This window comes from Amphibalanus amphitrite, unplaced genomic scaffold, assembly GCF_019059575.1.
Source record: "Amphibalanus amphitrite isolate SeventyFive unplaced genomic scaffold, NRLGWU_Aamphi_draft 001635F_arrow, whole genome shotgun sequence".
Lineage (NCBI taxonomy): Eukaryota > Metazoa > Arthropoda > Thecostraca > Balanomorpha > Balanidae > Amphibalanus > Amphibalanus amphitrite.
Window position 1 is genome coordinate 54,860 of NW_024883128.1, and position 12,916 is coordinate 67,775.

Sequence of the window (12,916 nt, forward strand, 5' to 3'; positions counted from 1 at the left end):
TTTCTATGTTGAGGTTTATTCTTAATTAATTAAATATTATATTTAAATGTATTCATCTATGTAAAAAAGATTTAGAGTAGTTTGTTTTTATTTCATAAGTTTCATACCTAAACAGCCATTAAAAATGCCGTTCGGTTATTGACCCATCATCAGTTGAACTCTTGATTTTTGGCTATGAACCCTCGAGACCTTATCTTTGCATCTCAGAGAGATGCAGAGATAACAAATTCTTATCTTTGCATCTCAGAGGAGTGCGAGATAGAAATATCCCTGCACTGTAGACCCAATGGCAAATAAACCTCAACTAGAAAGATAACCATTCGATTGATCATGGTATTGGCAGTCTAATGGCGTTTACGGCATGTCTGTATTTTTATTCTGTGATTTTATATGATTTTTTGAACATATGCCGTTTTTGGTCGAAAACTCAGAAGTCATGACGTCACTGAAACCTCGATATCTCAAACATTTTCCGACCGATTTTTTTGAAACTTTGTCACAATAAACTTCAATCAATTCTCTACAGGTATCCAAAATTTGGCGCGCCTGCGGCGCGCCGTTGTTATGCTATGGCCCGGCGAAAAAAGTGGGGGCGTTTAACGCCCCTCCCCCCAGCAACTCGCGGGTTAAATTAAGTACATGTTTTAGTTGTTCGTGATGAGATCTTTCGATTGGCGTTCGAATTTTCCAAATCGGACCATTAGTTCGGGAGATAACAAGGGGGGTAAATTTACCCCCCCCCCCCAGTCCCGCGCGTTCGGCTGGAGACCCCAGCCCCGCGCGGGTTAACACGCGCACCGACGGGGGGGGGGACGGATATCCGCCCCCTCCCCCCTGAGGTTTTTCGCGAATAGCGGGAAAACCGGAAATTTAGTACGACTATTCTCTCATCAATTTTACACATGGTGTGCAAGTTTGAACCTCCTAACTTTTAAAGTCAGGTCACCAGGTCACTTTGAATGACCCAACCTCTTAAGTCACTTTTTTGCAACTTTGTCACCTTGCCAGAGCTACAGTAGATGTCGGAGGCCTTTGAAAGTCGCAGGATGTTATTAGGTCATTAATATCTACAATTTTTATATCTCGGAATTTTGATATCGGTGACCTAAGGTCAGGTCAATTTCTCGACCTCACCATTATAAGTCAATGGGGGGGGGGGGGAACCAACTCCCTGTTTTTACCACTAAAACGGGTTGGAATGGCCCCATATACCATACATGACCTCATATACGATCAACCTTCACTATCTTGAGGTCTGTTTTGCTGTTGGGCAGCTGTAAAGTCATGTGACGTCATCAAAGGTCACCAAAGGTTTTTTGCCAATTACTCCGTACAGGAACAAGATACAGCCGCGCGGATGGTCTCATTGTGTTCAGCTTGTCAAGACGCATCGAATGATATACATGATGACCTCGAGGTCACGTAACCTGAGGTCAACCTTTGACCTTGATCTTTCGAGTTCAACGTATGTATCATTCGATGCGGATTGACGAGAGGATCACGATGATAACCTTAGTTTGTTCCTATCTTGACTAATTCGAAAGTTATTCGAGAAAAACTCTCCTTATCTAGCGTCGCCATTTTGACTTTTTCGACCCCTGTGACGTCATATTTGACTTGACCTGAAAATGACCTTTGTAAAAATTGTAGACCTTGTCCGTGCGTATCCGATGCCGTTTACCGCTTGTCGCTATCTTGCTTCGTTCTCGAGATCCCAGGGGGGGGGGGTCGGTCATCGGCCCCCCGTCGGTACTAAGTTGGCGCAGACCCCCGTCGGTGCGCGTGTTCGGTGTTAATAAGTGAAGAGACCACTTTTCAAATAACGTAGACATTTGGGATAACTCTTCATTTATCGATCAGGCTGCTAATTCCCAAAAACGCAGTGGACACAAGACCGTGGACACATTGCGCAAGCGCACACATTCCTTGCTCCTCTCACACATCGCATGAAAAGCAGCGAATTGGCTCATAGCCGTAACATGTATCCGCAAATCGCCCCTAGCAGCAGGAGCGCGTTCAGTCGCTGGCTCGCTATAAAAATCACAGTGAAAACGTCTCGGGACAGCGTCCGCTGCACGCCTGCTGAAGCAGCAGCGCGACCGTGCTGCCTGCACTTATCCGGCGAAACCTCGCGCCTGGAGCGCCCCCTGCGCCGGCCCGACGCCGCTGGCGGCCGAGCTGACCGGGATGATAGTCAGCACCTGGTTCACCAGCCGCGACATCACCTCCGCCACCTTGGTCTCGATCTCGGGCCAAACGTCCCGCAGCAGAATCTTGTCGTTTCTCGTGACTAGCTTGCGGACAGTTTCACCTGTAATGATCACACACAACATTTTAGCGAACTATCGGATAGCAAGGGCGGCTTTTGGGAACTGATCCCTCATTTACCCGCGCCCCACTGGGGGGGGGGGCTATTTATAGCCCCCCCTCCCGTTTTTCTGCGATAACTTCCAAACCGCTTGACTTATCGACGCCAAACTTTCAGTACCTTCGGCTGCATCAATTTGACACCTTGTGTCAAAATTTTAACTTCGTAGCTACCATAGGTCGGCCGGAAATGACGTCAGAGTGACGTCATGTTCGGCCGATTTCGACGCAAAACATTGAACCACGGCAATCGCTCCCAAGAGCTCAGTTTTTAAGCTAGATCCAATTTCTTTGCATGAGAGGACTCAGAATAGACTGCGCTATCAAACTGCTATCTCGGATTTTCGAAATTTTGAAAATTTCGAAAATTTGATATAATAAAATCCAAAATTTATTTTTTTACATTTTTTTCAAAAAGTTTTTGACTTTTCGAAAAAACCGGAATATATGTGATAGAACGCATTATTATGACTAACTCTAGCAAGTTTTAGCTAAATATCTTCAAAAATGGCCAAGTTTTACGCATTATTGCAAATAATTCACAATTATTAATTTTTCAAATCAATTTTTCAGCACGTATTTGACATAGTACGCCAATATAAATAGCACCATCGTGTTCCTGAGCTCAAACTGCTTCCATTAGACACCTTTTTTGTTGAAAAATTTTAACTTCAAAATTTGACCTTTTTTGACCTGAAAGTGACCTGACCTAAGCTAAATTCGACTCAAAATGACCTCGAATGACACAGACGACATCACATTCGAAATCTCTGGCCTAAATGGACCATAAAACATGTGTCACGTGACCGACGCATGACATAATATTTTCGTGACCTGTGATGACCTGACCTTGACCTGAAAATCAAAGTACAAGTTTGGTACCCTCGGGGTATCTAGAGCATTTGTTCACGAGTGTGTGATCCAAAAATGAGCCTGATCTGACTTGTGAGACGGCGGCCAGAGCCCAAAACGTGAACAAGCAAAATGCTAATAATTTTTACTTTGACCTGACCTGTGACGTCATCGGTGGCCTCGAGGTCAATGAAATTAGGTTTCGCTCGACAGTTTTTCCGGGGCTATCAGACGCCGTTTGAATTTTGACGATCGGCCCAGTAGTTTCGGAGTTAGGAGGGGGGGCTATGAATAGCCCCCCCCCCCCCCAGTAGGGCGTGTTATACGCAGACCCCAGTGGGGCGCGGGTTTATTGTATTTATTGTTTGCTTACTCTCACTGCCCAGTGCTTTCTTCTTGAAAAGCTGTTATCACTGTAGCGCCTTCAAATCACGTGGCGCACACAACCTTGTTCTGTTCTAATGGATCAGTGCGTTTCACCTTTAACGATGTATACTCCCTTGACCTGCATACGTCGCCCCACCCATAACCGGTGACTTCGTCCCTGTATGTGAAGTGTGAACCCACCTATGACTCGGTCACGTTCCGAGTTGGCCTCGTAGTTGATCTGGTGATGCGTGGGGCCAATATCCAGCTTCACTCGAAGGTTGGTGGCCTGCACGTGGTCTGACAGGCCGTCCGGTGACTGGCGCAAACCAAGCTCACCGAATCCAAGGATCTCCACAGTTTCTGGGGGCAACAGTGAAATGAGATAATGTGTCGATCGTCGGTTTCATGAACTGATATAGGCCAATAGCTGTTTCATGCAGATAACAAATAATATAAGTAGGCAATAGGCATATTATCACATATATATTCGCAGCTCATTTAAAACTTCAATGGATAAATCGGAGTTTCACACGGCATTGGGTATATGGGTTTCGGTATCAAAATTGCGGTACCTAAAACAGTATATCACATACAAAACGGTTGAGAGGGGTAACGGCGGTAATGTTGGAAGTGGAACCACCGCTGTCCTGCAGCTTCACTTTTGCGCCCATTGTTTGCAGCATCCCGCGCATATTCGCGATTGAGTCGTCCGTTTTCGTACATATAGGTATTATGAATATATTACGATACATTGCAAAAACATTACGACTTACGAATTTCCGAGGCGAACGTGCCACGGCTGCTGATGGTGGCGCCCAGGATGTTGCCCTTGACGTTGTAGCGGCCGGCCAGGTTCGCCACCGGCACGGTCAAGTTGAACGTCAGCCGCCGGCCGAACGGATCCACGCTGGGGAGAACGGGTGAGGTCAGTCAGATTCTATTCACACGGAGGCACAGAGCACGGGTCAGCTCAAGTCACGCGGAGGGGAAGATCGGGTCATTCGCGGTCAGAGGGAGTCGCAGAGATTCCAGTGAAGTATGACGCACTTTTGCTCTTTTGGAAGGACTCACAAACTAATACCTTTAATGAAAGCTACAGCACCGCATACGCCATGCTGAGCGGCGAGCGCTGATGCTCACTCACTCCAGGCTGTGCAGCACGAAGGCGGAGAACCCCCTGACGACGACGTCGGTGTACTGGGCCTCCAGCGGTCCGTCGCGGAAGTTGACCTGCTCCAGGGTCAGCGGGTCGCCCGGTGGGATGTTGTTCTCGGGAATGCCTGGAAAACGAAGACAAAAAGGGTCAAGAAGAGCTGCTGAAGAGGTCACAAAAGAGTTCGTTCGAAGACGAGAGGCTTTTAGATGAAATTTAGTAACAATGATTTTGATATATTGTCTTTGTCCGGCATCCCACGTTAAGCAGAGCTTGTTTGCGCAGTCCCCGATCCGTTAGCTGCTGATTTGGGTATCGCGGAATAATTTGACGAGACAAAATTTGCTGTATCTATTGGTAGTACATGCATACTTATTGATGGTATCAATCAAGATAATCGTAGGTATGTTGGCGTCGCTATAATCGCTAATAGCAATAAAATTCCAGCCCAAGGTTATAGTCGACTGACTTGTTGGTATTTTTACAGATACAGAGTTCGAAGACCTGCACATTCAGTGGATCTGTTCTGCCTAACAACAATTCAGAAAGCTTGGCGTGCAACTACACATATACCTCTCGCAGGTACGTACAAGCGCCATCAGTCGTCTTGAACCAGTAATAAATCACGAGATTAAACTGGTTTTCGGTTTTGTGGGCTTCATGTTTACGGTCTTCTCCCGTGACGCGGTGTAAGGCACATATGTACACTGAGTAAGTACCTACAGATGCTCGTCCTTGACCGCATGCCTCGCTAACCCCATTACGCAAGCCGGAGATATTCTAGGGCAGGCTCAACAGACCCAACCGGGCCAGCCAGCCGGATCGATGCCAGGACCTGCAGAAAAACCGCATAGACTGCAGCTTACCTACATCCACAATCGCATTATCAGTGAATGAATGTTCAAAATGTGCGGCTCGCACGTCAATAGATGATTGTTGCGCAAGCCAGCCGTGCTCGAAGTCCTGCAACTTTGGCTGATACCGCACCCGGCATCCGACTGATGCATGATACTTGAATGTCACGATCGTTCCTGGAAACTACCTTATGCGAGCTCACGGGGCCCTCGACTGGCTTGGTGAGCTCAGTTTCGATATCGTGTTATTAATTAGAAATTTTGCTAACTCAGCAAAGTTATTTGTGCTGATTTCCCGATTTTTTGCCAATTCGATTTTGCGTTTTTGCGTAAAGTGTCAGAATTTGGGATGTTATGTGCGTTTATGAAAATGGTTCATTTCCATCGCCAGGAAACAATAGATTTATCGACGGATACTGAGAGCAGCATACTTGAATAATTTTGAAAATAAAGGTATTGCCTGTGATGACTAGGGCTGTTTGGTCGCCATTCCTCATTCCTATAAATTAAATTCTCATTCCCCATTACTATTAATGATTTCGGTTCATCGCTGGCGACTTACCGCTTCTGAAGAAGGGTCGGAGGCGCTCCAGAGCAGCCGACAGGCACCCGCTGAGCTGCTGGCGGTCCCCGGCTGGACACGACTCCCCGGGGGACAGCTGTCCGCCTGCGGACACATGGACACGTCAATGGACACGCGTACACCTCAGCGGACAAATCGGCACCGAGAGAAGACCCGCCGTCGAGAAGACCCGCGTTCAAACATGCAGAGGGCTCAGGAAAAATTGGCAAAAGTTTTGTGATGCTACGTAGAATGCTTACATTTTTTTGGGAATGTCACATACGAGTCTTACGTAGTTCACTCGTAGTTTTAGAAACTGAACTTTCCCCAGAACTTTTGCCTTTTGCAAAGGTATTCGACATATTCGACGCAGTATTACAGGTATTCATTGAGCAAAGCCGGTCCACATTCACAACCGACTACGGAGATTGAAACGCTTGCTGCTAGGCGCTCTATCTTGATCGTTATCACTTAGCACTTTTAACTACACGTGTCACACAGATTCAGCCTTGTCACAGCCTTCGACCACTCCCACCAGCTCCACAGCGGAGTCCACTGCCGTAGTGGGGCGCGGCCGGTCCGACCGCTCGGGGCGGCGTGTGCCAACGGTAACCGGCGGCGCGGCGCCTCGACGGCTCGCTCGGTGACGAAACAGAGCCGGTGGCGCGCCGATTCGGTCACCGGCGCGTCAATCCCGCCTCACGCACCGTCACAGGTCGCAGGATGCGGGAGAGTGTGCGGGAGTGCGCAACGTTCAGCGGAGCTGATTGTGTGAAGTGCACTTTACGGCGCCGAAAGTGTAGGAGTGATGATCTCTGTCTCTGTGGGAAGGATGGGAAGCGAGGTCGAGGGATAGGGTCAACGATTGGACATTTTGCCGGTAAATTACTCAGCTTAGGAGATATTACAAAGCGGTAAAGTCAAATAGCTAGGCATGCAGGTATTGCATAATCATATCCTATGCAATAGGAATATTTGTCTGCATCTTTTACCGATGGCTTTGAATTGTCCCTTCCAATTTAAAACATCTCAAAATACTTCCAACGTCAAATCGTTGTTTTGTTGAAAGGTTTTCAAACGCCAAAGGCATCTCGTTGAATGCCTGTCATATTGGTTAACAAATGTTATGCAACATGGCGCAAATGTCGAATCTTACTTTGTATTTGCGGCGTAATAGTCCCTAATTCCATTGACGTAGCAGTTGATATCAGATTCCGTCTTTGGCATATGCTAATGCCACAGTCACCAGCTAGTCGCATTAGTTTGCATGCTGTCAGCAGCAGCATCTGAAGTAGGAACAGGACACTGGCTGACGCTGAAGGTCACATGATGACCTCCTCATGACCTTGTGACCTTCGACGGACTTATTCAAATTACCGACCACGAACAAAGACAAACTGAAGAAGAACATGATGCGCTTAGGCAAATATCCTTTGAAGTGAATCATTCGATCACAGAAGTGCCGCTGACGGTGAACTGTAAGCCACTGTGATCGGCTAGGTCAGCTAGAAACTTGTTTACAGTATTCACATTTACATTTCGTTTATCCAAGCGTATCCGCCTCTCCCATTCTCCGAAGCCTGTTCATCATTTCTGGCGCGCGTTCGACCACGGGAGCCGTCGCCGCCTTGGCCCAGATGCGCCATCTAATTCCGAGCGACGTGCCACTGGCCGCAAGCCGTGACGCGGCCGAGGCTACGCCAGGCCACGAGTCACGATTTACGTCCACTAATCACGGCTCAGAGCTCACGGTTCACGGTTCGTGAATCACAACAGTCGACTCACGACCCCGGCATACCTCGCGTACATCATGAGACGACTCGCGGCGTGCTCGAGCGGAAACATCGTCGACACGCCTATCAACACGGAGAGGAGGGGCGAGTGACCTGGCCTCAGGGATGCCCGCGGGCACCGACCTTGGTGGCAGGTCGAGAGGGCTCCGGTGCGACCCAGAGCGACCTTCACACTTCCTCGCCGATCGCGCTGCTGCCGGTGCCGGTGGCGGTTCCAGCAGCACGAGCCTGCACTGCTGCCGCGCACGCCGCTGGCAGGCCTGCATTGCGTCAAATGGCCCGTTTCGACACCGATACTTCGGTTTCAAGTGTGAGGTCAAGGCAGATCACTCGACTGTTGCCACCTTTGTGCTAGTCAGCAGCTTATGGTGCGGATTATGCGGCATTTACCGCGTTGCTTCATAATCGCACGCAAATCAGTGGCAACTCCCTTGCGCCAGCTCTAGTTTATTTTATTTTGTTTATTCATGTGTTATTTGATGAAAGTGGAGATGATGATGATAGTAAATGATGCTACTGCTGCTGCTGCTGATGGTGAGTGATGAATTTGATGATGACGATGAGGAGGAGGAGGAGGAGGAGGAGGACGAGGACGAGGACGAGGAGGAGGAGGAGGAGGAGGAGGAGGAGGAGGAGGAGGAGGAGGAGGAGGAGGAGGAGGAGGAGGAGGAGGAGGAGGAGGAGGAGGAGGAGGAGGAGGAGGAGGAGGAGGAGGAGGAAAAGTGACAGTTTAATTTGCGCCAAGCCTTAAATCAGGAGATAAACAATCCTCTCCCTAAGACGACTGGAGTTAATTGTTTAACTTTAATGTTTGGCAGGCCTCTGGTCCTTGTTGTTACGAGGGAGTTTGAAATAGATGCGTTTTGAGGTACAGCTATTTCTGAAGAAGATATGCTGATGCTGACATGATCATGAATCATGATGACATTCATAACCGCAAAGCCATTTAGCATTTAGTCAATACAAACTTCACATACTATGCATGATGGTGGTAAATTCAGTGTAAGCTGTTGCACCAAACAACTGCACAGCTTTTCGTCAAATTACGCATCCGATATGCCACGATTCCATACTTTGCCTCCTGAATGATTTCAGGTGTAGGGTAAGTAAAAAGTAAAGGGGTGATTGGAAAGGCGAAGTAAGCGTTAATGTAAGTCACCTGTAGGCGCCATTCGTTGCAGCAGCTCCCTCTGAAGGGACCCTGCCGGCTACTGCAGGCAGCACACGGTTAGTGACACTCTGACGCGGGAAGCAAAATAAAACAAAAAAAATACCCCGACACGCACCTGTTTGGCGGACGAGCAGCAGGGCGGCCAGCGCTGCCAGCGTGCTCACAGCAGTCGGGAGCTCCATCGTGCGCCGCCTCCCTGGAGAAAGTGCCGCCACCGGTGCCGGCGCGCGTCCCACACGGCCTTTTATCACCGCCGGCAGCCAAGGTCGGCCGTATGCCCAATATACGTACACTGCACACGACCTGACCACGGCCGACCCCGTGAAGGCCCAGCCAGCCAGGCCGGCAGCGGAGCGACTCATTGACTGCCGCAGGCTGCTGTCATGGGGTCAATTATCAGCGCTAACCTATATTGCATTTCTCTTTCAGTGCAAAATTTGATCCAGGTGTGATATTTAGGCTTACCGAAGGATCTTATGCTTGGGCACTACACTCAAAGACAAATGCCTGAAGCCTCGCCGGCATTGGCTTCGTACAGCGTTTAACGTAAAGGGGAGGGGGTCCGTTGGAGTCACCTCCGCTATCACTGCGAGGTTTAAACTTTCTTTGACCTCAAGGCGTGACAAGCTTGCCCTGCAAAATTTTATTTCCTTGAGGCTTATACCTGTATAGTGTATGTATTGAACCATGTTCCTTATGTAATTGTTACGTAGCCCGTTGGATAGATGAATTCTTCGACTGAAATTATGTAAGGAACAAGATTATCAGGAAAGTAATGTGTCACTCTTTCCTGACTGAATGATCAAACCCCGCTCCGCGATGGGGTCTTCAGCCGAACGCGCCCTGCTGGGAGGGGAAGGGGCAGGTTCTGCAATCTGCAACCCTCGTCTAACTTTCGAACGGATCGCCGTAGAAAGAAAGGGGAAACGACAACAGAAAGCTCTAAACAAAACGAATCTTTGGATCACATTTTTTTCTTTTGCCTAAAAAGGGCAGAGTTCAGGTCAAGGTCAGATCGAATGTAAAAACTGCGATTTTCTACAATGCTGGCTTTGGAGCCAAATTAGCGGAGAATAGACGGATTAATCACCCAAAATGAGGCTACCAAGACAAGATGCATTGTATAATGTGTAGGATACCATGCAAAGGTCAAAGTCAATGTCAGGTCAGGTCAGGGTACCAAAAACAAACTATTGAACAGGACATGTGCGGAACATGTTTTATGGGTCAGTATACTCACATGATTCAAAGGGCATGCTCAATTAATGATATTGATGATATGGACCCACTGCTTACAGCACTACAGCACTGCGAAAAAGCGCATTCGATTGCTCCTTCAAAGAGCTTTCTGAAACGTGTTCTCATGTTTGACCTTAGGTCAACAGTTTTGACTCCAGAGGGCAAAAATTATCAAAATTTGACGTTTTTATGGAAACGTCTTTTTGTATTATTTCTTTTGACTCCAACCTTGTATGACGCTGATTGATTTTACCGGCATCGCATTGGTCTCGTCGAGACGCGTCGATTGAACTACAAGTTGACCTGAAAAAGTCAACTTAGAAATTTGACCCAGGTCAAGGTCAGAGAAAATGTTATTTTGCATATCATTCGATTCGTATTGTTGAGCTGAACACATTCTTGGTGTATTCAGCGCTATAGCACATGCTTCTATCTTAAGTCATTGTCAAAAAGCTGTTGTAGACGTTTCATGACCTGGGATGACCTCAAGCTCTTAACCCTCGCCGGCACAGGGGGGGCCCCCCCCCCCTGTGCCGGCGTTGATGCAACCCCAGCTAAAATTTTTCGGATTTTAGCAGCTATTTTTCGCGAATAACTGGCGTAAAAAGCGGCTGATCGCGACGAAACTTTCAGTACCCTCGCATTGATCAATTTTACACCTACCCTGAAAATTTCATGACCCTGACCCAACTGACCTTTGACCTGTGACCTCTTTTCTGAGACCATGTTTGGCCGGAATCGCGATTCGGCGTATATGTCGGCTCGCATTAGCCGCGCGTTTGCAAGCTTTTCGTGGTTTCAAACGTTCAAACATGTTATTTGATGTTGCTCCCATACATAAGGGTTGGTGTCAAGGTCACCCGAAGGTCAGGTCAGGTCATTGACCTTTGGTGACCTCGGGTGACCTCGGTTCACTTTTTCGAGTTTTACATGTTTCTAGGCTAGTTTTTGGAGCTGAATTCGAATTTAGCAACTATTTGAACATTTACTAAGTAGGTTTGGTGCCTTCGTGACATGTTACGAAGCTGTTAGAGGCGGTTGACACGTATTACGAATACCCGTCACAACCCCTACCGGTTGACCTGACCTGACCTGACCCGAACTGGTCTAAATGCTTAAAGACATCATCTCTGATCAAAACTAATACGATATTCGTGATCAGCACCCCGGAAAACCACAAAGCAGTCACACTTTAACAGGTCCCGATTTTCCCGGTTTTCGGGTCATTGACCTGACCTGTTAAAACCTAGGACCTTAAAATTGGGTATCATCGGCTTCCTCTCGTGACGGGCGGCACGCTCGTTTTTTATTCGCAAAGCTCTAGCTCGATCAGGGGCCAAACGCGAGGGGGGTCGTACCAACCCCCCCCCCCCGTTGTGCCGTCGAAGGACGCAAAATGGCCTGTGCCGGCGAGGGTTATAAGGGGTCACAGGTGCAATTTTCCGGTTCAATGTGCTATGCTCACCCGTATCCCGATGTTTGAGGGTGTTTTCGGCCAAAAGAAAAGCATTTCAATTTTTCCCATTGACTTATAATGGAGAGGTCGCAAAGTTGACCTGAACTTAGGTCACCGATATCAAAATTCCGAGGTACACAATTTGTTGAAACTGATTTTCCAATGGATTTCAAACTTCTGATATGCAAACTGTAGGAATGACAGAATCACAAAGATTATTTTTTAGTGGCATGGTTACATAAGGTGAACTGGGGTCCAAAATTTCACACACGATGCAAAATTGATGCATCATAAGCTATACCAAATTTCGCGGCGCTGTGCTCCGCGGTTTTCTTTATATACGCAAAAAACTGGAAGGTATGGCCAAAAACGCCCCTCCCCCACTGGGCGAAGGTTAAAACAAAATTAACAACTAATCAACAGGCTCAGTGCCGGAGGTCAATGAACACCACTTGGCGGTTGAATCTCGCGCAGTAAAAACTGACAGTTCATATGGTCGGAATCACTTCACTCTCACTGCGCTGAAGGGGCTTATTACCTTATTGAATTCGGCAAGAGGAGCGCATCCTGGAATATGACAGCCCCTGGATACCAATCTGCGAGTTCGGCGTACCCCAGACTGCTTTGCAACTGACCTTGCCGCTGCCGGTCGTTGGGGAGGGCGCGCGCGCGCGCCAGTGGCGCCGGCGCGCCGAGCAGGAAGTGCGCCCCGGCAGCCACCGTTTCTTGCCCCTTGTCGTGTCCACGGCAGCGGTGGCGTGCCGGAGCCGCCAGAGGTCGACCGAGACCGGCTGATGACAGTCACACCACGAACCCTTCCACTGCACCCGGTAGCTCCACCGTACCGTGATTTATCGGCAAAAAAGTTATTGATAGCAACACGTGACCTCAGCTGACCTTTCCCAGGTGCCCTGTCAGTAAATGGCACCTAAGTCAGTACAGATGAGATAATATGTCATAATACGGCGCATGCTGAGTGGTTTTGACTTTTTTGCTGGAAGAAGGACGCATTTCAATATTTTCCTATAGGTCTGTATTTGTAATGTAAAATAATGAATCTGACCTGATATCGGGTCACAGAGATATACAAATTCTGAGAT

At 48.1% G+C, this 12,916-nt stretch overlaps 1 protein-coding gene across 1 annotated transcript; it reads right to left on the reverse strand.

The window, feature by feature from the left end:
- Window positions 1-1,827: 1,827 nt before the first annotated feature.
- LOC122374289 lies at window positions 1,828-12,592 on the reverse strand. Its single transcript, XM_043352942.1, has 7 exons — window positions 12,452-12,592; window positions 9,237-9,317; window positions 6,158-6,262; window positions 4,733-4,868; window positions 4,362-4,495; window positions 3,787-3,948; window positions 1,828-2,311 (listed from the first exon to the last, which is right to left on the reverse strand). Exons 2-7 carry the CDS (start codon window positions 9,301-9,303, stop codon window positions 2,115-2,117), a joined length of 801 nt encoding a protein of 266 aa, XP_043208877.1. The 5' UTR covers window positions 9,304-9,317; window positions 12,452-12,592; the 3' UTR covers window positions 1,828-2,114.
- Between the last annotated feature and the right edge of the window lie 324 nt (window positions 12,593-12,916).